Source organism: Phyllobates terribilis, unplaced genomic scaffold (assembly GCF_046119375.1).
Source record: "Phyllobates terribilis strain yellow unplaced genomic scaffold, ASM4611937v1 Scaffold_13__5_contigs__length_258822181, whole genome shotgun sequence".
NCBI classification, from domain to species: Eukaryota; Metazoa; Chordata; class Amphibia; order Anura; family Dendrobatidae; genus Phyllobates; species Phyllobates terribilis.
In genome coordinates this window covers 167,963,576-167,986,506 of record NW_027362773.1, presented here as the reverse complement: position 1 = coordinate 167,986,506, position 22,931 = coordinate 167,963,576, and the positions used below count along the sequence as shown (strand labels likewise).

The window sequence follows — 22,931 nt, the reverse complement described above, 5'->3', positions numbered from 1 at the left end:
ACGTCTCTAGCTCTGTACTGTATACGACACGTCTCTAGCTCTGTACTGTATACGACACGCCTCTAGCTCTGTACTGTATACGACACGTCTCTAGCTCTGTACTGTATACGACACGTCTCTAGCTCTGTACTGTATACCACACGTCTCTAGCTCTGTACTGTATACCACACGTCTCTAGCTCTGTACTGTATACGACACGTCTCTAGCTCTGTACTGTATACCACACGTCTCTAGCTCTGTACTGTATACGACACGTCTCTAGCTCTGTACTGTATACGACACGTCTCTAGCTCTGTACTGTATACCACACGTCTCTAGCTCTGTACTGTATACGACACGCCTCTAGCTCTGTACTGTATACGACACGTCTCTAGCTCTGTACTGTATACCACACGTCTCTAGCTCTGTACTGTATACGACACGTCTCTAGCTCTGTACTGTATACGACACGTCTCTAGCTCTGTACTGTATACGACACGTCTCTAGCTCTGTACTGTATACCACACGTCTCTAGCTCTGTACTGTATACCACACGTCTCTAGCTCTGTACTGTATACCACACGTCTCTAGCTCTGTACTGTATACGACACGCCTCTAGCTCTGTACTGTATACGACACGTCTCTAGCTCTGTACTGTATACGACACGCCTCTAGCTCTGTACTGTATACGACACGCCTCTAGCTCTGTACTGTATACGACACGTCTCTAGCTCTGTACTGTATACGACACGTCTCTAGCTCTGTACTGTATACGACACGTCTCTAGCTCTGTACTGTATACCACACGTCTCTAGCTCTGTACTGTATACGACACGCCTCTAGCTCTGTACTGTATACGACACGTCTCTAGCTCTGTACTGTATACGACACGTCTCTAGCTCTGTACTGTATACGACACGCCTCTAGCTCTGTACTGTATACGACACGCCTCTAGCTCTGTACTGTATACGACACGCCTCTAGCTATGTACTGTATACGACACGTCTCTAGCTCTGTACTGTATACCACACGTCTCTAGCTCTGTACTGTATACGACACGCCTCTAGCTCTGTACTGTATACGACACGTCTCTAGCTCTGTACTGTATACGACACGTCTCTAGCTCTGTACTGTATACGACACGTCTCTAGCTCTGTACTGTATACCACACGTCTCTAGCTCTGTACTGTATACGACACGTCTCTAGCTCTGTACTGTATACGACACGTCTCTAGCTCTGTACTGTATACGACACGTCTCTAGCTCTGTACTGTATACCACACGTCTCTAGCTATGTACTGTATACCACACGCCTGTAGCTCTGTACTGTATACCACACGTCTCTAGCTCTGTACTGTATACGACACGCCTCTAGCTCTGTACTGTATACCACACGCCTCTAGCTCTGTACTGTATACGACACGCCTCTAGCTCTGTACTGTATACGACACGCCTCTAGCTCTGTACTGTATACGACACGCCTCTAGCTCTGTACTGTATACGACATGCCTCTAGCTATGTACTGTATACGACACGTCTCTAGCTCTGTACTGTATACCACACGTCTCTAGCTCTGTACTGTATACGACACGCCTCTAGCTATGTACTGTATACCACACGTCTCTAGCTCTGTACTGTATACGACACGTCTCTAGCTCTGTACTGTATACGACACGCCTCTAGCTCTGTACTGTATACCACACGTCTCTAGCTCTGTACTGTATACGACACGTCTCTAGCTCTGTACTGTATACCACACGCCTCTAGCTATGTACTGTATACGACACGTCTCTATCTCTGTACTGTATACCACACGCCTCTAGCTCTGTACTGTATACGACACGTCTCTAGCTCTGTACTGTATACGACACGTCTCTAGCTCTGTACTGTATACGACACGTCTCTAGCTCTGTACTGTATACGACACGCCTCTAGCTATGTACTGTATACGACACGTCTCTATCTCTGTACTGTATACCACACGCCTCTAGCTCTGTACTGTATACGACACGTCTCTAGCTCTGTACTGTATACGACACGTCTCTAGCTCTGTACTGTATACGACACGTCTCTAGCTCTGTACTGTATACGACACGTCTCTAGCTCTGTACTGTATACGACACGTCTCTAGCCCTGTACTGTATACGACACGTCTCTATCTCTGTACTGTATACCACACGCCTCTAGCTCTGTACTGTATACGACACGTCTCTAGCTCTGTACTGTATACGACACGTCTCTAGCTCTGTACTGTATACGACACGTCTCTAGCTCTGTACTGTATACGACACGTCTCTAGCTCTGTACTGTATACGACACGTCTCTAGCCCTGTACTGTATACGACACGCCTCTAGCTCTGTACTGTATACGACACGCCTCTAGCTATGTACTGTATACGACACGTCTCTAGCTCTGTACTGTATACGACACGTCTCTATCTCTGTACTGTATACCACACGTCTCTAGCTCTGTACTGTATACGACACGCCTCTAGCTCTGTACTGTATACGACACGCCTCTAGCTATGTACTGTATACGACACGTCTCTAGCTCTGTACTGTATACGACACGTCTCTATCTCTGTACTGTATACCACACGTCTCTAGCTCTGTACTGTATACGACACATCTCTAGCTCTGTACTGTATACGACACGTCTCTAGCTCTGTACTGTATACGACACGCCTCTAGCTCTGTACTGTATACCACACGTCTCTAGCTCTGTACTGTATACGACACGTCTCTAGCTCTGTACTGTATACGACACTTCTCTAGCTCTGTACTGTATACCACACGCCTCTAGCTCTGTACTGTATACGACACGTCTCTAGCTCTGTACTGTATACGACACTTCTCTAGCTCTGTACTGTATACGACACGCCTCTAGCTCTGTACTGTATACGACACTTCTCTAGCTCTGTACTGTATACGACACGCCTCTAGCTCTGTACTGTATACGACACGCCTCTAGCCCTGTACTGTATACGACACGTCTCTAGCTCTGTACTGTATACGACACGTCTCTAGCTCTGTACTGTATACGACACTTCTGTAGCTCTGTACTGTATACGACACGCCTCTAGCTATGTACTGTATACCACACGTCTCTAGCTCTGTACTGTATACGACACGCCTCTAGCTATGTACTGTATACCACACGTCTCTAGCTCTGTACTGTATACGACACTTCTCTAGCTCTGTACTGTATACCACACGTCTCTAGCTCTGTACTGTATACCACACGTCTCTAGCTCTGTACTGTATACGACACGTCTCTAGCTCTGTACTGTATACGACACGTCTCTAGCTCTGTACTGTATACCACACGTCTCTAGCTCTGTACTGTACACGACACGTCTCTAGCTCTGTACTGTATACGACACGCCTCTAGCTCTGTACTGTATACGACACACCTCTAGCTCTGTACTGTATACGACACCCCTCTAGCTCTGTACTGTATACGACACGTCTCTAGCTCTGTACTGTATACCACACGTCTCTAGCTCTGTACTGTATACGACACGTCTCTAGCTCTGTACTGTATACCACACGTCTCTAGCTCTGTACTGTATACGACACGCCTCTAGCTCTGTACTGTATACGACACCTCTCTAGCTCTGTACTGTATACCACACGTCTCTAGCTCTGTACTGTATACGACACGTCTCTAGCTCTGTACTGTATACGACACGCCTCTAGCTCTGTACTGTATACGACACCTCTCTAGCTCTGTACTGTATACCACACGTCTCTAGCTCTGTACTGTATACCACACGTCTCTAGCTCTGTACTGTATACCACACGTCTCTAGCTCTGTACTGTATACGACACGTCTCTAGCTCTGTACTGTATACGACACGTCTCTAGCTCTGTACTGTATACCACACGTCTCTAGCTCTGTACTGTATACCACACGTCTCTAGCTCTGTACTGTATACGACACGCCTCTAGCTATGTACTGTATACCACACGTCTCTAGCTCTGTACTGTATACGACACGTCTCTAGCTATGTACTGTATACCACACGTCTCTAGCTCTGTACTGTATACGACACGTCTCTAGCTCTGTACTGTATACGACACGTCTCTAGCTATGTACTGTATACCACACGTCTCTAGCTCTGTACTGTATACGACACGCCTCTAGCCCTGTACTGTATACGACACGTCTCTAGCTCTGTACTGTATACGACACCCCTCTAGCTCTGTACTGTATACCACACGTCTCTAGGTCTGTACTGTATACGACACGCCTCTAGCTCTGTACTGTATACGACACGTCTCTAGCTCTGTACTGTATACGACACGTCTCTATCTCTGTACTGTATACGACACGTCTCTAGCTCTGTACTGTATACGACACGCCTCTAGCTCTGTACTGTATACGACACGTCTCTATCTCTGTACTGTATACCACACGTCTCTAGCTCTGTACTGTATACCACACGTCTCTAGCTCTGTACTGTATACGACACGTCTCTAGCTCTGTACTGTATACGACACGTCTCTATCTCTGTACTGTATACGACACGTCTCTAGCTCTGTACTGTATACGACACGCCTCTAGCTCTGTACTGTATACGACACGCCTCTAGCTCTGTACTGTATACGACACGTCTCTATCTCTGTACTGTATACCACACGTCTCTAGCTCTGTACTGTATACCACACGCCTCTAGCCCTGTACTGTATACGACACGTCTCTAGCTCTGTACTGTATACGACACGTCTCTAGCTCTGTACTGTATACGACACGTCTCTATCTCTGTACTGTATACGACACGTCTCTAGCTCTGTACTGTATACGACACGCCTCTAGCTCTGTACTGTATACGACACTTCTCTAGCTCTGTACTGTATACGACACGTCTCTAGCTCTGTACTGTATACGACACCCCTCTAGCTCTGTACTGTATACGACACGTCTCTAGCTCTGTACTGTATACGACACTTCTCTAGCTCTGTACTGTATACCACACGTCTCTAGCTCTGTACTGTATACGACACGTCTCTAGCTCTGTACTGTATACCACACGTCTCTAGCTCTGTACTGTATACGACACGCCTCTAGCTCTGTACTGTATACGACACGTCTCTAGCTCTGTACTGTATACGACACGTCTCTAGCTCTGTACTGTATACGACACGCCTCTAGCTCTGTACTGTATACGACACGTCTCTAGCTCTGTACTGTATACGACACGTCTCTAGCTCTGTACTGTATACGACACGCCTCTAGCTCTGTACTGTATACGACACGTCCTTGTACTGTATATATAACTGTACTTTGTGTCTTGCAGTGTCTGACCCTCAGGTCTCTGATATTCGCTGTCATCCTCCTACTCCGGAGTCCGGCTCAGCGGTGGTCTTATCCTGTGACGTCAGTCACTTGTACCCTAGAGAATGTAACATCCAGTGGTATAAAGGTCAGACTAAGCTGCCATCAGACAAGTGGAAGGAAACTTTTCAGGAAGATCCGGAGTCGGCGACATTTCGGGGAACCGCAGCGCTGCACTTCACCGCAGATAACCGCTGTCACCAGGAGGACTTCTCTATAACACTCAGTCACTGCGGAAAGATTATTGAAAGAAAAATTAAATTGATCCTGGGAGGTAATGATTTCTCTTAATTATGTATTACCATTATATACCATCGTGCTGTACAGAAGTCATCATCACTGTCACCATTGGGGCTCAGAATCGACATCCCCTATTAGTATGTGGAGAGCGAGGAAACCCAGGCAAACACCGGAGAACATACAAACTCTGCAGATGTTGTACTTGGTGGGATTAAACCCAGGTCCCCACCGCTACAGTGCTAATCACTGTGCCGCTGTACTGCCCTGTATATAATGCAGCACTAACCATTGAGCCACCCTATATATATATAGTGCAGTGCTAACCACTGAGCCGCCCTATGTATAGTGTAGTGCTAACCACTGAGCCACTGAGCTGCCCTATCAGACCGGTCACATGCTGCTCATTAGACGTCATCACCTCCAGCACTGCACTATTATAATTTGTAGTCATATAATTACATATGTCACAGTCCACGCTGGCGATTGTCGTCCTGGGTGGTCTTATTTTGCTGCACAGAGGCACCAGCTTGGCCCCGCAGCCCCCAGTCCTGGCTGTGATTCTGCAGCACATTTTATCTTCTACTCTTTGGGATTCTCTGGTTTCCAGAAGCCTCATTACCCCCTTCCCCCGCTACCGTGTGTCTCATGGGGACAATGTCCGTCTGACTGGAGCCCAACCATCTTGTGATCAGTAAGAAGGGGCCACGTGATCGGGCCGGACGAGGAGCGGCAGCCATGTAACATCCAGGGAACAATCCTCAATGTTTCATGCAATTAACACTTTGATTTTGTCCCATTGTGACGTAAAATGTCTTCTCAGTCTCCTCAGGGCTCCCCGTCCTTGGTGACCTCCTCAACGAGCCCAGTATCCCCCACTATGGACGGCCTGTGACTCTGCGCTGCCAGGTGACCAACTCTCACCCTCAACACATAGAGGTTACATGGTTAAAGGGCGAGAAACCTCTGGAGAAGAGAGAAGGGATCCAGAAGCAGATCACTGAGACGGACGGGTCAATATCCTGCTCCCTCCAGATAACGGCCACAGCTCTGGACTACGGGAAACCCTACAGCTGCTCCGTGACACACAAGAACGTGACCCTGAAGAAGAGCCATTACCTACCGCTCCCAGGTAAGAAGCCAAGATGGCATCCAATAAATGATATACCAATGAACGTCTCACCTTCCTATCATAGAAAAGATGCACTGAACCAGTGAGTGATCGCACCAGGCGCGGAGCTGCTCAGATTGGGGACAAGCCTTGGGGCACATGACGTCTGGGGACAAGCCTTGGGGCACATGACGTCTGGGTACAAGCCTTGGGGCACATGACGGCTGGTGTCAAGCCTTGAGGCACATGACGGCTGGTGTCAAGCCTTGAGGCACATGACGGCTGGTGTCAAGCCTTGAGGCACATGACGGCTGGGGACAAGCCTTGAGGCACATGACGGCTGGTGTCAAGCCTTGAGGCACATGACGTCTGGGGACAAGCCTTGGGGCGCATGACGGCTGGGGACAAGCCTTGGGGCGCATGACGGCTGGGGACAAGCCTTGGGGCGCATGACGGCTGGGGACAAGCCTTGGGGCACATGACGTCTGGGTACAAGCCTTGGGGCACATGACGGCTGGTGTCAAGCCTTGAGGCACATGACGGCTGGTGTCAAGCCTTGAGGCACATGACGTCTGGGGACAAGCCTTGGGGCACATGACGGCTGGGGACAAGCCTTGGGGCGCATGACGGCTGGGGACAAGCCTTGGGGCGCATGACGTCTGGGGACAAGCCTTGGGGCACATGACGGCTGGGGACAAGCCTTGGGGCACATGACGGCTGGGGACAAGCCTTGGGGCCCATGACGGCTAGGGACAAGTCTTAGGGCACATGACGGCTGGGGACAAGCCTTAGGGCAACATGACGGCTGGGGACAAGCCTTGGGGCGCATGACGTCTGGGGACAAGCCTTGGGGCGCATGATGGCTGGGGACAAGCCTTGGGGCACATGACGTCTGGGGACAAGCCTTGGGGCACATGACGGCTGGGGACAAGCCTTGGGGCACATGACGTCTGGGGACAAGCCTTGGGGCACATGACGGCTGGGGACAAGCCTTGGGGCACATGACGGCTGGTGTCAAGCCTTGAGGCACATGACGGCTGGGGAGAAGCCTTGGGGCACATGACGTCTGGGGACAAGCCTTGGGGCGCATGACGGCTGGGGACAAGCCTTGGGGCGCATGACGGCTGGGGACAAGCCTTGGGGCGCATGACGGCTGGGGACAAGCCTTGGGGCGCATGACGACTGGGGACAAGCCTTGGGGCACATGACGGCTGGGGACAAGCCTTGGGGCACATGACGGCTGGGGACAAGCCTTGGGGCCCATGACGGCTAGGGACAAGTCTTAGGGCACATGACGGCTGGGGACAAGCCTTGGGGCACATGACGGCTGGGGACAAACCTTGGGGCCCATGATGGCTGGGGACAAGCCTTGGGGCACATGACGGCTGGGGACAAGCCTTGGGGCACATGACGGCTGGGGACAAGCCTTGGGGCCCATGATGGCTGGGGACAAGCCTTGGGGCACATGACGGCTGGGGACAAGCCTTGGGGCCCATGATGGCTGGGGACAAGCCTTGAGGCACATGACGTCTGGGGACAAGCCTTGGGGCACATGACGGCTGGGGACAAGCCTTGGGGCGCATGACGGCTGGGGACAAGCCTTGGGGCCCATGATGGCTGGGGACAAGCCTTGGGGCACATGACGGCTGGGGACAAGCCTTGGGGCCCATGACGGCTGGGGACAAGCCTTGGGGCACATGACGGCTGGGGACAAGCCTTGGGGCCCATGATGGCTGGGGACAAGCCTTGGGGCACATGATGGCTGGGGACAAGCCTTGGGGCACATGAAGGATTGGGTTAGTTGTCCAGGTGAATATGGCATTTCTTTATTCAGATACCTCTACACCTCTACATACACAACGCATTTAAGGACAACAGTCAGGAGAACCACTGGGGTTATCAGAGAGGGCGCCAAAGCCAAAATGACTGGAAATCACCCTCCACCTTCAATAGACAAATGGCATTTAATATAATTTACAAAATTTCTAACAAAGACAACGCCCAAAAGACGTTACACAACGCAAAGAGAATAATGAAGAAGCCGGTCTGTGACTGCACAATAAAGAAAAGTCCAAGGTGACTGGACACCAGGTGGAAAGAAGACGTGTAGTGGAGGAGACGCGTGTGCTGGGAGTACGAGACATTGTCGTCATAGTAACCATACCGCCATAAGAGCACGTGCGCCCCGGTGAGTCCTTGGTGACTTGACACTTATCCAGCGAGGTAAATGTGCACGAGGCCTTGCTACATGTCGGGCAGCGCCATTTCGCATGGCTTTTGAGTGACGCTTGACGCAGAGAGAAAATGGTGAGAAGTGTCGCACATGAGGCATGACGACAACTCGCACATCGTGGTAGTAGAATTATCTGCCCAGAAGACATAAAAGTCCCCCAGACACAAGCCGAGCAATGACGACATGAAGATGTGAGAGGATTGCTCCAGAAAGAGAAGGGCGCGGAGAGCGTCAGGAACACAACCGAGGGTGACGGGTGGGAAAAAATCATACATAGCACATGTGAATGACCAGATGGTGAACAAACGGGAGGCCATTACTGTACTCCGCACTGCGTGCCACAGATCAGCTCGTCACTAAATCCCTGGCTGTTGTAACCTGCGCTGCTCTCTGGTCACATGACCTCTGGCGGAGAATCTCTGGCTTTCTGCGATGTCATGTGAAGATTGGGCGTGGCTTGCTTAGGCTTCATTCAGCATCGCTCACACCGCTCCAGTGTGTATGTATATATATATATATATATATATATATATATATATATATACAGTGTATTGTGAAAGTATTTCTCCCCTTGAACTTTTCTACCTTTTGCCACATTTCTGGCTTCAAACATAATGATATAAAATTCTAATTTTTTGGGGAAGAATCAACAACAAGTGGGACACAATCATGAAGTGGAACGAAATTTATTGGATATTTTAAACTTTTTTAACAAATTAAAAACTGAAAGTGGGGCGTGCAATATTATTCGGCCCCCTTGAGTTAATACTTTGTAGCGCCACCTTTTGCTGCGATTACAGCTGCACGTCTCTTGGGGTACGTCTCTATCAGTTTTGCACATCGAGAGGCTGAAATTCTTGCCCATTCTTCCTTGCAAAACAGCTCGAGCTCAGTGAGGTTGGATGGAGGGCGTTTGTGAACAGCTGTTTTCAGCTCTTCCCACAGATTCTCGATTGGATTCAGGTCTGGACTTTGACTTGGCCATTCTAACACCTGGATACGTTTATTTTTGAACCATTCCATTGTAGATTTTGCTTTATGTTTGGGATCATTGTCTTGTTGGAAGATAAATCTCCGTCCCAGTCTCAGGTCTTTTGCAGACTCCAACAGGTTTTCTTCCAGAATGGTCCTGTATTTGGCTCCGTCCATCTTCCCATCAATTTTAACCATCTTCCCTGTCCCTGCTGAAGAAAACCATGATGCTGCCACCACCATGTTTGACAGTGGGGATGATGTTTTGAGGGTGATGAGCTGTGTTGCTTTTACGCCAAACATATCGTTTTGCCTTGTGGCTAGAAAGTTCAATTTTGGTTTCATCTGACCAGAGCACCTTATTCCACATGTTTGGTGTGTCTCCCAGGTGGCTTGTGGCAAACTTCAAATGAGACTTTTTATGGATATCTTTGAGAAATGGCTTTCTTCTTGCCACTCTTCCATAAAGGCCAGATTTGTGCAGTGTATGACTGATTGTTGTCCTATGGACAGACTCTCCCACCTCCGCTGTAGATCTCTGCAGTTCATCCAGAGTGATCATGGGCCTTTTGGCTGCATCTCTGACCAGTCTTCTCCTTGTTCGAGATGAAAGTTTAGAGGGACGGCCGGGTCTTGGTAGATTTGCAGTGGTCTGATACTCCTTCCATTTCAATATGATCGCTTGCACAGTGCTCCTTCAGATGTTTAACACTTGGGAAATCTTTTTGTATCCAAATCCGGCTTTAAACTTCTCCACAACAGTATCTCGGACCTGCCTGGTGTGTTCCTTGGTCTTCATGATGCTTCATGAGACTATCACAGAGCAGGTGCATTTATACGAGACTGGATTACACACAGGTGGATCCTAGTTATCATTACCAGTCATTTAGGAGAACACTGGATCCTTCAGAGATCCTCACTCAACTTCTGCACTGAAAGTAAAGGGGCTGAATAATATTGCACGCCCCACGTTTCAGTTTGTAATTTGTTAAAAAAGTTTAAAATATCCAATAAATTTGGTTCCACTTCATGATTGTGTCCCACTTGTTGTTGATTCTTCCCACAAAAATTAGAATTTTATATCTTTATGTTTGATGCCAGAAATGTGGCAAAAGGTAGAAAAGTTCAAGGGGGCAAATACTTTCACAATGCACTGTGTATGTGTATATATATATATATATATATATATATATATGTGTGTGTGCACGCACTGCTGGATACATATGTAATGTATACACATCCAGCCTGTATTCCCTCTATTAAATTGATGCATTCAGACCTCTCCCCACCCATCCGTCTGTCAGTGAGCAGGGCTAGGGCATCATCTTTACAGTCAGCACTGATGTTCTGGTTCTTTGTGCATGACCAGCAGGCACTGCCTAACATATCCCTTGCCTGGCTGGGGAAGACAAACCCTGCAGGATACAGCAGGATTAAATTCATGCAGGATCTGGCTTCGCCTCCCAAAAGCCAGGTGAAGACTTTCTAGGAGCAGAACTGGCAGTGAGCACAAGGCAGCTCAGGGAGATGGTCTGACGCTGGGGAAGCAGAGCGGTGAACGTGAAGTCGTTTACCGGAAGTGTTCTTCACAGGTGAGAAAACCAACTCTTACACGGTTCATTCCCAAAAGAACTATATTACTTATTTAAGTGAATATTTTCACCCGGACAATAGAAAACATTTAAACGTTATACAGACATTAGCCACCGGCTGGAACCTCAGTGATATACAGCGCGGCACCTAAGCAATCTGTAGTTACTGTTTTTCTATAGATTTGCCTGCCGCCATACCTGTCTACACCGGCCGCCTATTACCGTTTACACCCTGAGAATTGGATTCATTGTATGAGTGTAACGTACTGGCTCGCCTGCGGTACAGCACTGAAGTTTACAATCCTACAAATATTTCCTCTATTTCCCCAACCAGATTTCCCTCTCCCTTCCCGTGGTGTCTACAGCAAACTCAGAGGAACAGTCCGTCCTCAACGGTATCGAAGACACCCCCCAAAAAAAACTACGGTGACGACCGTTCAGCCGGAAATAAAGTCTTACGCAGTTGAATAACTGTCCAGAACTAAAATGCTGTGCAGAAGCTTTCTCCTATAACAAAATGGAGTTCAAGTCTGGTCCGGAGTCCGTTGTGTGCCGTGTCGCCACCTCAAAGTGGATTGGGATTTTCTTAGTTATTAAATAAACCGCGGCAGCGAATCCGTAAGTTCTGGACGCTGACATTAGCCACAAACGCAGTGTGGAGCAGTCAACGTACCTATCGAACTACAGGCGATATCTCTGCCTTAAATATTTTGGCACCAAAATGTTATGTGATGCGTGAAGAGCTGCTCACTGCGGGGCCCCTTCAGCCGGTGAGCCGTACCACTGATGCTTATGGCTTAATTCCTCACTGGTGTCCAACAGCTCTTCACCGTAGATCCCGGCCTTTATTATCTCTTAACAGTGTTTCTGACAGGAATCTCCTCCACCCTGGACAGATTCAGGTCGTGAGCAAGGTCAGCTCCAATATGCCGCTTCTCTGGATGTTCTCACAAGCAGATGCTGCTGAATTCCCTTCCAGAGCATCCTCCCCTGTCCAGGACATATTCCAGACTGCCCCCAAGATGGCCGCTCCACTTATTCCTGTCATGTAATTCAACTGTCAACTAGGAAATTCCCTGAGCACATTACCTAAGCCCCTCCCACACTGGAGCTAGACCAATCACCAGCTCTCCTTTGGTTATTGGGCAGATTTCACCGTTCCTCCTGTACCAGCTGCACTGAACCCCTATAATCAGTATATTAGCTGCCTATTCTCCGTATATAATCAGGTGATACAATGTATTATAAATCATTCACAGAGTTACAGCCTTACATCAGAATATACACAGTCTATCAACAAGTCCAGTGTTATACTGGTGTGGATACAGGTTTACACCAACACACATCTCACAAACGCACTGAGAAAGTGTGCGAGATGGCGGCGTGACTACGAGTAACTGGTGTATGAAGCTGGCAGCGGCCTGAGGGTCCAGGACAGAAGCTTGTGGGGTCTCCGCTCTGCAGGGTGCACAGGGATCGGAGTCATTTCTCTCTTTCTCGGTTTCTCCTGCAGATAAAGCTCCGACATTTTCGGACATAACGGTGCGGCCGGAGAGACTTGCCGCAGGGAAGGAAGCCATATTTACAGCGGTGATATCTGGATTCACACCAGACATTCGAGTGAAATGGTATAAAGACTTCAACCCGTTTCCCAGTGACGTCGTGACCACGAGAGACCCCGAGATTGGGAAGGACTTTCTATGTCGTTGCTCCAGCAGCCTGAGGTTCACTCCGCAGGACAGTGACCACCTGACGTCCGTCCGCTGTGAGGCGACACATTCTGTCACTAAGAAAGTGTATGAGCAGCTGTACACCCTGCACCTCTCAGGTACGAGACGCCCTGACATGAGACATACGGGAGGTCCAGGAGAGACCTGTCTGCTCACAATGACTGCGCCTCTGTACGTCTCTGCACAGACGCCAACTACTCTGCTCAGGTACAATAACTCTTCTCACATTGCTCTCTTCTTAGGAAGGACCTCTGACCACGAACGACGTCCTCCCGCCAGACCACCAGGCTCAGGTAAGTGAAGCATATGGGCGCAAGCACATGGCGGCCACCAGTCAGAAGGCACCATCAGATACTGGACATGGTGGAGTTATGGGATTTAGCTGCTTTCTAGTGGAAGAAAACAATAGAGATCTCCAGTGATGGAAGTGCTCAGGCCACACGTGTAGTTCTGCCACGGCTCTCGCAGGGCTGTCACCCCCTGCCACCTGATGAAGGACTTGTGCCATGGATTTAGAAATTATTAGGGATTTTTTTTGACTTTTGGGTGAAGCTTCTTTAATATTATCGAGTAATAATGATTTCTTTACTAAGAAAATCAAAAAGTAAACTCCAATACTTCTACCCAACAATTGAAATAACCCCAATTATCACATGAAGCTTCTCAGAGCCAACAGCAGGAACATAAAGTGAAGCAGAATTATCCTCCTACGAAATATCATCTCTAGTGTTACGGCCCATAAAATCAGTGGAAAAACCGAGACCATCCACACTGAATAATAGAAGAGCTCTGAGACCCTCTAAGAGTCGTTGCACGGACCCATCAGATCAAGCCAAAAGGTCTAAACCCTGTAGATATGGATGATGGCTGTGTATGTGACTACATGGGCTGAGCGTATCAGCCCTCATGAGATGATGCAAGGTGGGTAACCACGGACGCTCGGAGTCTAGGGGTGACCCTGTAAATATGTGATCTCTCATTCTGCCACATACACACTCCGCTTCCACCATGATGGTTTATTTCTTATGACTTGATCACACGCTTGTTCACCAACGTCTACGGGCTCCGCACTCTGCAATAGCAATAGAGGTGATGTATTATCGGGGGGCATTTCAGCTTCATTCTGCCAACCCCCAAAAAAAGTTGTGCCGCAGTGTAAAATGTAGAGAAAACAAGAATGCGACGGTCTGGAAATGTTGTATCTCATCACACAGAACAGATCGGATGTTGGACATTTTTTCATTTCATTTGTAACAATTACCCCAATTAGAAATTGATGGCTTCTCAGAAAATTTGAGACCAGGTTAAAGAAGCTCTCATCCTCCTTCTTCTTCATTCTCCTCCTCCTCCCATCAGTGCTTATCATCATATTATACAGCACTGTGCACTTACAATTGCTCATTTTGTCCTTCTACTCTGACTATTCTTCACTTTTCCTCATTCTTGTCCCGGCATTTATCATCCCGCTCTTCATTTCCTGACCCAGCTGCTCCTCCTCCCCCTGTCAGGGACTTTTTGCAGTGACTCATGACTCACGCTGGGAAAAGAGACTTCCTGTTTCTGCATAGAGCTAAGAAGGATTTAGCTCGTCAGTTTTTAATCACTTGATGTCATAAGCGTAATGGAAAAGAGAAGAATTATCTGGGTAGAAGGACAAAATGAGCAATTGTAAGTACACAGTGCTGTAAAAATGCTGATTGCAATATGTCTAGAGGATCCACATTCTGATCGGAGCGCTTCTATAACAAAAGACTGGAAAGTAAGTGTTTCTAATGAAAAACAGCTGTAGGGTCAAAGTTCAAGAAAAAGTCACATGACTGTATATAGAGCGCATGTGAGAGGAGCAAAGTCTCTCAGAAGTCACCGGATCTGTGAACAACTGCGTCTAAAAAATTGTGGAAGAATTTCAGAACATTGTTCCTCAATGTAAAATTGTAAAGACTTTGATATTATTCACCGTTGATGGGGGATATTCAAATGATCTAGAGATTCTGGAGATATTCAAGTACACAAGGGACAAGGCTGATGATCAGTGCTGGAAGACTGTGATCTCCAGGTCCTCGGGCGGCAAGATCCGGTCATACAAATCAGTGCATGGGCTAAAGAATACTTCCAGAAATCATCGACTGTGACCGCAGGTCACTGCAATCCACACATATAAGAGAAAGCTCCTTCATATATCAGTATATGTATAGCATATATTTGTACAATCCAGAAACGCTGCAGTCTTCTCTGGGCCAAAGATAATTTATAAAGGACTGAAACAAAATAGAGAACTGTTCTGATGTCAGAGGAATCAAAGTTAAAAACCAGGACGCTGTGTCCTTCGGACTCAGGAGGACAGGGACCATCCAGTTTGTTATTGAGGAAAGGGACCATTCAGCTTGTTATCGAGGAGAGGGACCATTCAGCTTGTTATCGAGGAAAGGGACCATCCAGCTTGTTATCAAGGAAGGGGACCATCCAGCTTGTTATCAAGGAGAGGGACCATTCAGCTTGTTATCGAGGAGAGGGAACATTCAGCTTGTTATCGAGGAGAGGGACCATTCTGCTTGTTATCAAGGAAGGGGATCATCCAGCTTATTATCAAGGAGAGGGACCATTTAGCTTGTTATTGAGGAGAGGGACAATTGAGCTTGATATCGAGGAGAGGGACCATTCAGTTTGTTATCGAGGAGAGGGACCATTCAGTTTGTTATCGAGGAGAGGGACCATTCAGCTTGTTATCGAGGAGAGGGACAATTCTGCTTTTTATTGAGGAGAGGGACCATTCAGCTTGTTCTCAAGGAGAGGGAACATCCAACTTGTTATTGAAGAGAGGGACAGTTCAGCTTTTTATTGAGGAGAGGGACCATCAAGCTTGGTCTTGAGGAGAGGCACCATCGATCTCGTCATCCAGGAAGGGGACCGTTCAGCTTGTTATCGAGGAGAGGGATCATCCAGCTTGTTATCCAGGAAGGGGACCATCCAGCTTGTTATCGAGAAGAGGGACAATCCAGCTTGTTATCGAGGACAAGGACCATCCAGCTTGTTATTGAGGAGACAGACCATTCAGCTTGTTATCGAGGAGAGGGACAATTCAGCTTGTTATCGAGGAGAGGGACCATTCAGCTTGTTATCGAGGAGAGGGACCATTCAGCTTGTTATTGGGGAGAGGGACAATTCAGCTTTTTATTGAGGAGAGGGACCATTCTGCTTGTTCTCAAGGAGAGGGAACATCCAACTTGTTATCGAAGAGAGGGACAGTTCAGCTTTTTATTGAGGCGAGGGAACAACAAGCTTGCTATCGAAGAGAGGGACCATCCAGCTTGTTATCAGTGCACAGTTCTGCACCTCTAATTTATTGGGGGCATTAGTGCTTATGGCAGGGGCAGCTCACACATGAAAGGCGCCATCAATACTGAGCCTTTTATAGAGGAGATAGAACAACATCTGCCCCATCCAATAGTCTATTTCAGGGAAGACCTTGTATATTTCAGCAGGACAATGCTAAACCCCATCCTGCATCCATTACCGTAGCACGGCTACATAGAGCAGGAGTTCGGTTGATAAACCGGCCATCTGCATTCCTTACCTTTCACCAAAATAAAACATTTGGCACATTATGAAATGAAAAATCCAGCAAAGACCCCAAAATGAGGAGCAGAGAGTCTCCAACATCAGACCACAAAAAGGACAAGGTTCCACTCCCAAAACTCCAGGGATTGTCTCCTCATTTCCCTGACCTTTACAGACTGTTGAAAGAAGAAGAGCAGACTCCGCACAAGGGTGGACACGGCCCGGGCACAAGGGTGGACACGGCCCGGGCACAAGGATGGATGCGGCCCGGGCACAAGGATGGATGCAGCCCGGGCACAAGGATGGATGCAGCCCGGGCACAAGGATGGATGCAGCCTGGGCACAACTGTTCTGAGATGTGTCGCTGCCATCAATTTCTAGCTGAGAACATTTTTTCAAATGTAATGGAGAAATTTCCATTCTTCACTTTGTGATCTGTTCTGTGTGATAAAATACGGTGGGAACAGATTCCTAGATCATCATATTCTGTTTTTCTGTCCATTTTACTCAGCGGCACAACTTACAGTGGGGAAAATAAGTATTTGATCCACTGCCTTTTTTTGCAGGTTTTCCCACCTACTAAAAATGGAGAGATCTGTAATTTTTATCGTAGGTCACTTCAACTGTGAGAGACAGAATCTAAAAGTAAAATCCAGAAAATCACATTTGCATTTTATTGCATGAAATACGTATTTGATACAATAGAAAAACAGAACTTAATATTCGGTCCAGAAACCTTTGTTACTATTACAGAGGTCAGACGTTTCCTGTAGTTCTTGACCAGGTTTGCAAACACTGCAGCAGGGATTTTGGCCCCCTCCTCCATACAGATCTTCTCCAGATCTTTCAGGTTTCGGGGCTGTCACTGGTTAACATTGAGTTTCAGCTCCTCCAAAGATTTTCTGTTGGGTTCAGGTCTGGAGGCTGGCTAGGCCACTCCAGGACCTTGAAATGCTACTTACGGAGCCACTCATTAGTTGCCCTGGCTGTGTGTTTTGGGTCATTGTCATGCTGGAAGACCCAACCATGACCCATCTCCAATGCTCTTACTGAGGGAAGGAGGTTGTTGGCCAAAATCTTGCCATAGATAACCCCATACATCCTCCCTTCAATATGGTGCAGTCGTCCTGTCCCCTTTGCAGAAAAGCACCCCCAAAGTATGATGTTTCCTCCACCATGCTTCATGGTTGGGACGGTGTTCTTGGGGATGTCCTCCTCCTTCTTCTTCCTCCAAATGCGGCAAGTCGAGTTGATACAAAAAAGTTCTATTTTGGTGTCATCTGACCACATGAGCTTCTCCCATGCCTCCTCTGGATCATCCAGATGGTCATTGGCAAACTTCAAACGGGCCTGGTCATGTGCTGGCGTGAGCAGGGGGACCTTGTGTGCCCTGATGAATTTTAATTCATGACGGCGTAGTGTGTTACTAACAGTAATGTTTGAAACTGTGGTCCCAGCTCTCTTCAGGTCATTGACCAGGTCCTCCCGTGTAGTTCTGGGCCAATTAATGACCTTTCTTAGAATCACCCTTACCCCACGAGTCGAGATCTTGCCTGGAGACCCAGACCGAGCAAGATTAACAGTTATCTTGCGTTTCTCCCATTTTCTAATAATTGCACCAACAGTTGTTGCCTTCTCACCAAGCTGCTGCCTATTGTCCTGTAGCCCATCCCAGCCTTGTGCAGGTCTACAATTTTGTCCCTGGTGTCCTTAGACAGCTCTTTGGTCTTGGCCATGGTGGAGTGGTTGGAGTGTGATTGAGTGTGTGGACAGGTGTCTTTTATACAGGTAACGATTTCAAACAGGTGCAATTAATACAGGAAATGAGTGCAGAGTAGGAGGCTTCTTAAAGAAAGACTAACCGGTCTGCGAGAGCCAGAATTCTTGCTGGTTGGTCGGTGATCAAATACTTATTTCATGCAATAAAATGCAAATTAATTATGTAAGAAACATACAATGTGATTTTCTGGATTTTATTTCTAGATTCTGTCTCTCACAGGTGAAGTGACCTACGATAAAAATTCTCTGTAGGTGGGAAAACCTGTAAAATCGGAAGTGTATCAAATACTTATGTTCCCCTCTGTATATGTGTTAGTGCAGTGAGGACGTGAAGCCGCAGTTTATTGTCCTTTATCTTCTCTCCACAGTGAAGACCAGAGGCATCCAGTGCCTGACGGAGAGTCCTGGGGTGGGAGACAAGGTCACTCTCACATGCTATGTGGACGGCTGTGACGCGGCTGATTCTGTCTTCTCCTGGAGTAAGGGGATGTTTCCTATCGATGGTGAGATCCAGAACATGACGGAGGGATCTGGCAGCTTCTCCACAGTCACCTTCACTGCGCAGGAGACGGACAGAGACTCCATAATCACATGTGAGGTGACGTATAATCTGCAGATACAAGAGGAACATTTCATCCTGAAGCTTCAATGAGATCTGCTGGGATCAATGACGTGCGAGTCTTCAATGTCTGAACTCCTGGGGACAATGGCAGCGAGCACAGACTCATGGATGTCTATGGTCCTGGGGTCAATGGCTCTGAGCACAGACTCATGGATGTCTATGGTCCTGGGGTCAATGGCAGCGAGCACAGACTCATGGATGTCTATGGTCCTGGGGACAATGGCAGCGAGCACAGACTCATGGATGTCTATGGTCCTGGGGTCAACGGCTCTGAGCACAGACTCATGGATGTCTATGGTCCTGGGGTCAATGGCACTGAGCACAGACTCATGGATGTCTATGGTCCTGGGGACAATGGCAGCGAGCACAGACTCATGGATGTCTATGGTCCTGTTGTAATATGAAGAGACCACGGACTCTCACTTTGGCTACTGGAGAGCACCATTTGGGGGGAACCGCCTGAAGTTCTAGGGGATCACTGGATTTGAAATAAAGAGACCGCAGTGTGACATACCTGGTGGTGGGCTTGCATAGGGCACCATCTCTCACTATGCAAGATCGCAAACTTGATCTTCAGTCCAGTCTGCTAGCCTGGCTTCTATTCATGCTGTCTGTTTGTCTCTGTTCTGACTGCTTAGAGCGGCGGCCCGGTTACTTCCTGTTTCTTGTAGCTGCTGTGAGCACACCCCTAATGCGTCCTCAGCCTATTGCTGTCTGTCACTGGATATTTAAACCAGCTTCACCTGGAAGCTGATGCTTGAGCAACGCTATCATTCTGTGTACTCTTTGACTCTGAATGTGCCAGGTCCTGTTCTGTTCTTGTCTGTTTCTGCCACTCTGGGGACTGTATTCCCAGACTGGCTCCTGTATCTCTTTCAGTAGCAGTTCCTGTCTGAACTGTATCCTAGGCTGTTCGTCCCGCCTTCTAGGGGCCGCATACCTAGATCTGTTGTCTGTGTTTTCTTGCCTGTCTCTCCGCCTTCCTGGAGGCTGTATTTCCAGGCCAGTCTGAACACGCTCCTAGCCTGTTCGTTCCGCCTTTTCTGGGGGCCGCATACCCAGACTCGCTCCTGTATCTCGCTGCAGCGTCAGTTTCTGTCTGAACACTCAGTTCCTGTCTGAACACTCTCCTAACCTGTTACCTGTCTTTCTCTATGTCCGTACCTTCTCTTTTTCCGCAGAGTCTGAACCTGCACCTAACTCCTACTCGTTGTCACTGTACTTCCATTTGTGAGTTTAGTGTCCACTCGCTACTTCATTGCAAGTATCTTGTGGGTATCTGGTTCTTCCTTTCCCTTCCAGTCTGTTCCGTGTGAACAGAGCCCTGTCTCCTCTGCTCTGCCTTGCTCACCCCTCCGGCGTTTCTTGCCTGCTCTGCCTTGTTCACCGCTCCGGCGGTTCTTGCCCGCTCTGCCTTGCTCTCCGCTCCGGCGGTTTCTGCCCGCTCTGCCTTTGCTCGCCGCTCCAGGCGGTCTCGCTCTGCTCTGCCTTTGCTCACCGCTCCAGACGGTCTCTCTCTGCTCTGCCTTTGCTCACCGCTCCAGGCGGTCTCGCTCTGCTCTGCCTTTGCTCACTGCTCCAGGCGGTCTCGCTCTGCTCTGCCTTTGCTCACCGCTCCAGGCGGTCTCGTCTGCTCTGCCTTTGCTCACCGCTCCAGGCGGTCTTGCCCTGCTCTGCTCTTGCTCACCGCTTCTGCGGTCTCGCCTGCTCTGCTCTTGCTCACCGCTCCGGCGGCCTCGCCCTGCTCTGCTCTTGTTCACCGCTTCGGCGGTCTCGCTCTGCTTGTCTACCGCATCTGCAGTTCTGTACCTGAGTCCCAGTCTGTACTGGACCTTATCCAGTCTGTGCTCCAACCTGCTAGTGCCTCCCTATCGGCACTCCAGCCGTGCTTGCCAGTACTCCCTGCCTGCATACCAGTCGTGCTTACCAGTGCCTGCCTGTCTGCATACCTGCCGTGCCTGCCTATACCCACCAGTCGGTGTGCCAGCCTGACCTGCCAGTTCTTGTATTCTCCGGTGTGGGTCAACAGCCGTGTCCGGGGTCTGACCTGGAGTAGCACCTGGTCCCTCTGCTCGGTTCCTCCCTGGTGCACTGGCGTCGTTAGCCGTCGTGCGACCTGGGTCGGATCGGGTAGTTACTTAGTTACTCCCCTCCAGGCACTCTCTCCGGTTCATGGTCCAATGGGATCACTAAACACGCACACGCCAGTCAGTCCAGGCCTGTGCATAACACGCAGTCACCAGGAAGGGATTAAATATTTGGAAATATATGAATTGTGTCTGCCGGAGAATCGGATGGCTGCCGCATCTTCCGTGTCTTCTGTGTCTCGGCTTCTGTATGGTATTCACGGTGCGGCCTTCACGACTTGTGGACTTCGTTCCGTGGTCGGCCCACTCCCGGTGATAGGAATCTTTACAGTCTTTAATGTTTTACTACTTTTACCCCATAAAACGTTTTTCCTTCCTCTGGGGGCCGTGACTCAGTTTCTTTGTCCCGGGGTCAGGGGCTCGTTGTTCTGCAGAATGATTGAGGCTTTCATTGCTATCATTTCGGGGTAAATGTGACCCTTCCATGGCTTTTATTCCGTCTTTGGGTTTCTCCGGCATTTCTGAATGTTCTTTTGAAGACGGTCACTGTCAGTGTTAGTGACTTGTGGATGTTCTTCTGCCTTTCGTGCGATTATGGAGATGCCAAATTGAAGTGTTTTTTATGTTTTACGATCTTTGAACAATAAAATAATTTTTATAAAGCCATTTTATTTTCCTGTTTATGGAACGGTGACACGAAGACTCGGTCTTTCTAGTGCTCACTGTGCGGGAGATAACTCGAGACAGACCCCAATCGTGCACTTAGCGGATTGTGAAGGGCTGGGGGCGCTAGAAGTTATCTTATAGAATTGTAGACAGGCCGAGGGTCCGGTGACTGGTGGCTGAGACATCATCGCTTCTGCTCCTGGCAGAGACCACTCCGGTGGCGGTGCGGCAGGGGTCAACGATATCTGTTCTGTCTTACTTTTATTAAAATCCCAACACCATGTAGCACTGTCCTGCCGCGCCGTGAATATGCAGTGCCGGGAGGTGACGATTAGCTGCAGCGCAGCCTTTCACTGTAGGTTCACATCCTTCAATGAGATCTTCATGACAAAGGACAAAATGTACCCAGAGCCCCAACCAGAGGAACTCGAAAAGGTTTCCTAGAGTAACAGAATGGGACATTGTACAACAGGAGTCATTGTGGTATTCGGCTGAGTGACAGCCGTGCTTCCATATGGTGTAACATGTAGGGGTGTTGGGTGTAACATGTAAGGATGTAACATTTAGGGGTGTAGGATGTAACAAGTAGGGGTGTAGGGTGTAACATGTAGGGGTGTAGGGTGTAACATGTACGGGTGTGGGGTGTAACATGTAGGGTATAGCGTTTGGTGTGTAACATGTAGAGGTGTAGGGTGTAACGTGTGGAGTGCAACATGTAGCGGTGTAGGGTTGGGACATGTAGGGGTGTAGGGTGTAACATGTCGGGTGTAACATGTAGGGGTGTAGGGTGTAATGTGTGGGGTGTAACATGTAGGGGTGTAGGGTGTAACATGTGGGGTGTAACATGTAGATGTGTGGGGTGTAACATGTAGGGTGTAACATGTAGGGGTGTAGGGTGCAACATGTAAGGATGTAACATGTAGGGGTGTAGGGTGTAACATGTAAGGGTGTAACATGTAGGGTGTAACATGTAAGGGTGTAACATGTAGGGGTGTAGGGTGTAACATGTAAGGGTGTAACATGTAGG

The 22,931-nt window shown here is 48.6% G+C and overlaps 1 protein-coding gene across 2 annotated transcripts in view; it reads left to right on the top strand.

The window, feature by feature from the left end:
* Positions 1-21,900, top strand: part of LOC141174222 (uncharacterized) — a 144,366-nt gene extending 122,466 nt beyond the window's left edge. Inside the window, exons 8-13 of one of the 2 annotated variants that reach the window (XR_012252820.1) lie at positions 5,280-5,591; positions 6,378-6,686; positions 12,976-13,290; positions 13,435-13,485; positions 18,898-19,274; positions 19,545-21,900. Coding sequence is in view for 1 of the 2 variants with exons in the window: in XM_073659038.1 (XP_073515139.1) it covers positions 5,280-5,591; positions 6,378-6,686; positions 12,976-13,290; positions 13,435-13,485; positions 18,898-19,181 (1,271 nt within the window). In the remaining variant the exon portion in view is untranslated. Of the gene's footprint in view, positions 1-5,279; positions 5,592-6,377; positions 6,687-12,975; positions 13,291-13,434; positions 13,486-18,897 lie in introns of both variants that reach the window. The other variant, XM_073659038.1, reaches the window with a different exon arrangement.
* The last annotated feature ends 1,031 nt before the right edge of the window (positions 21,901-22,931 follow it).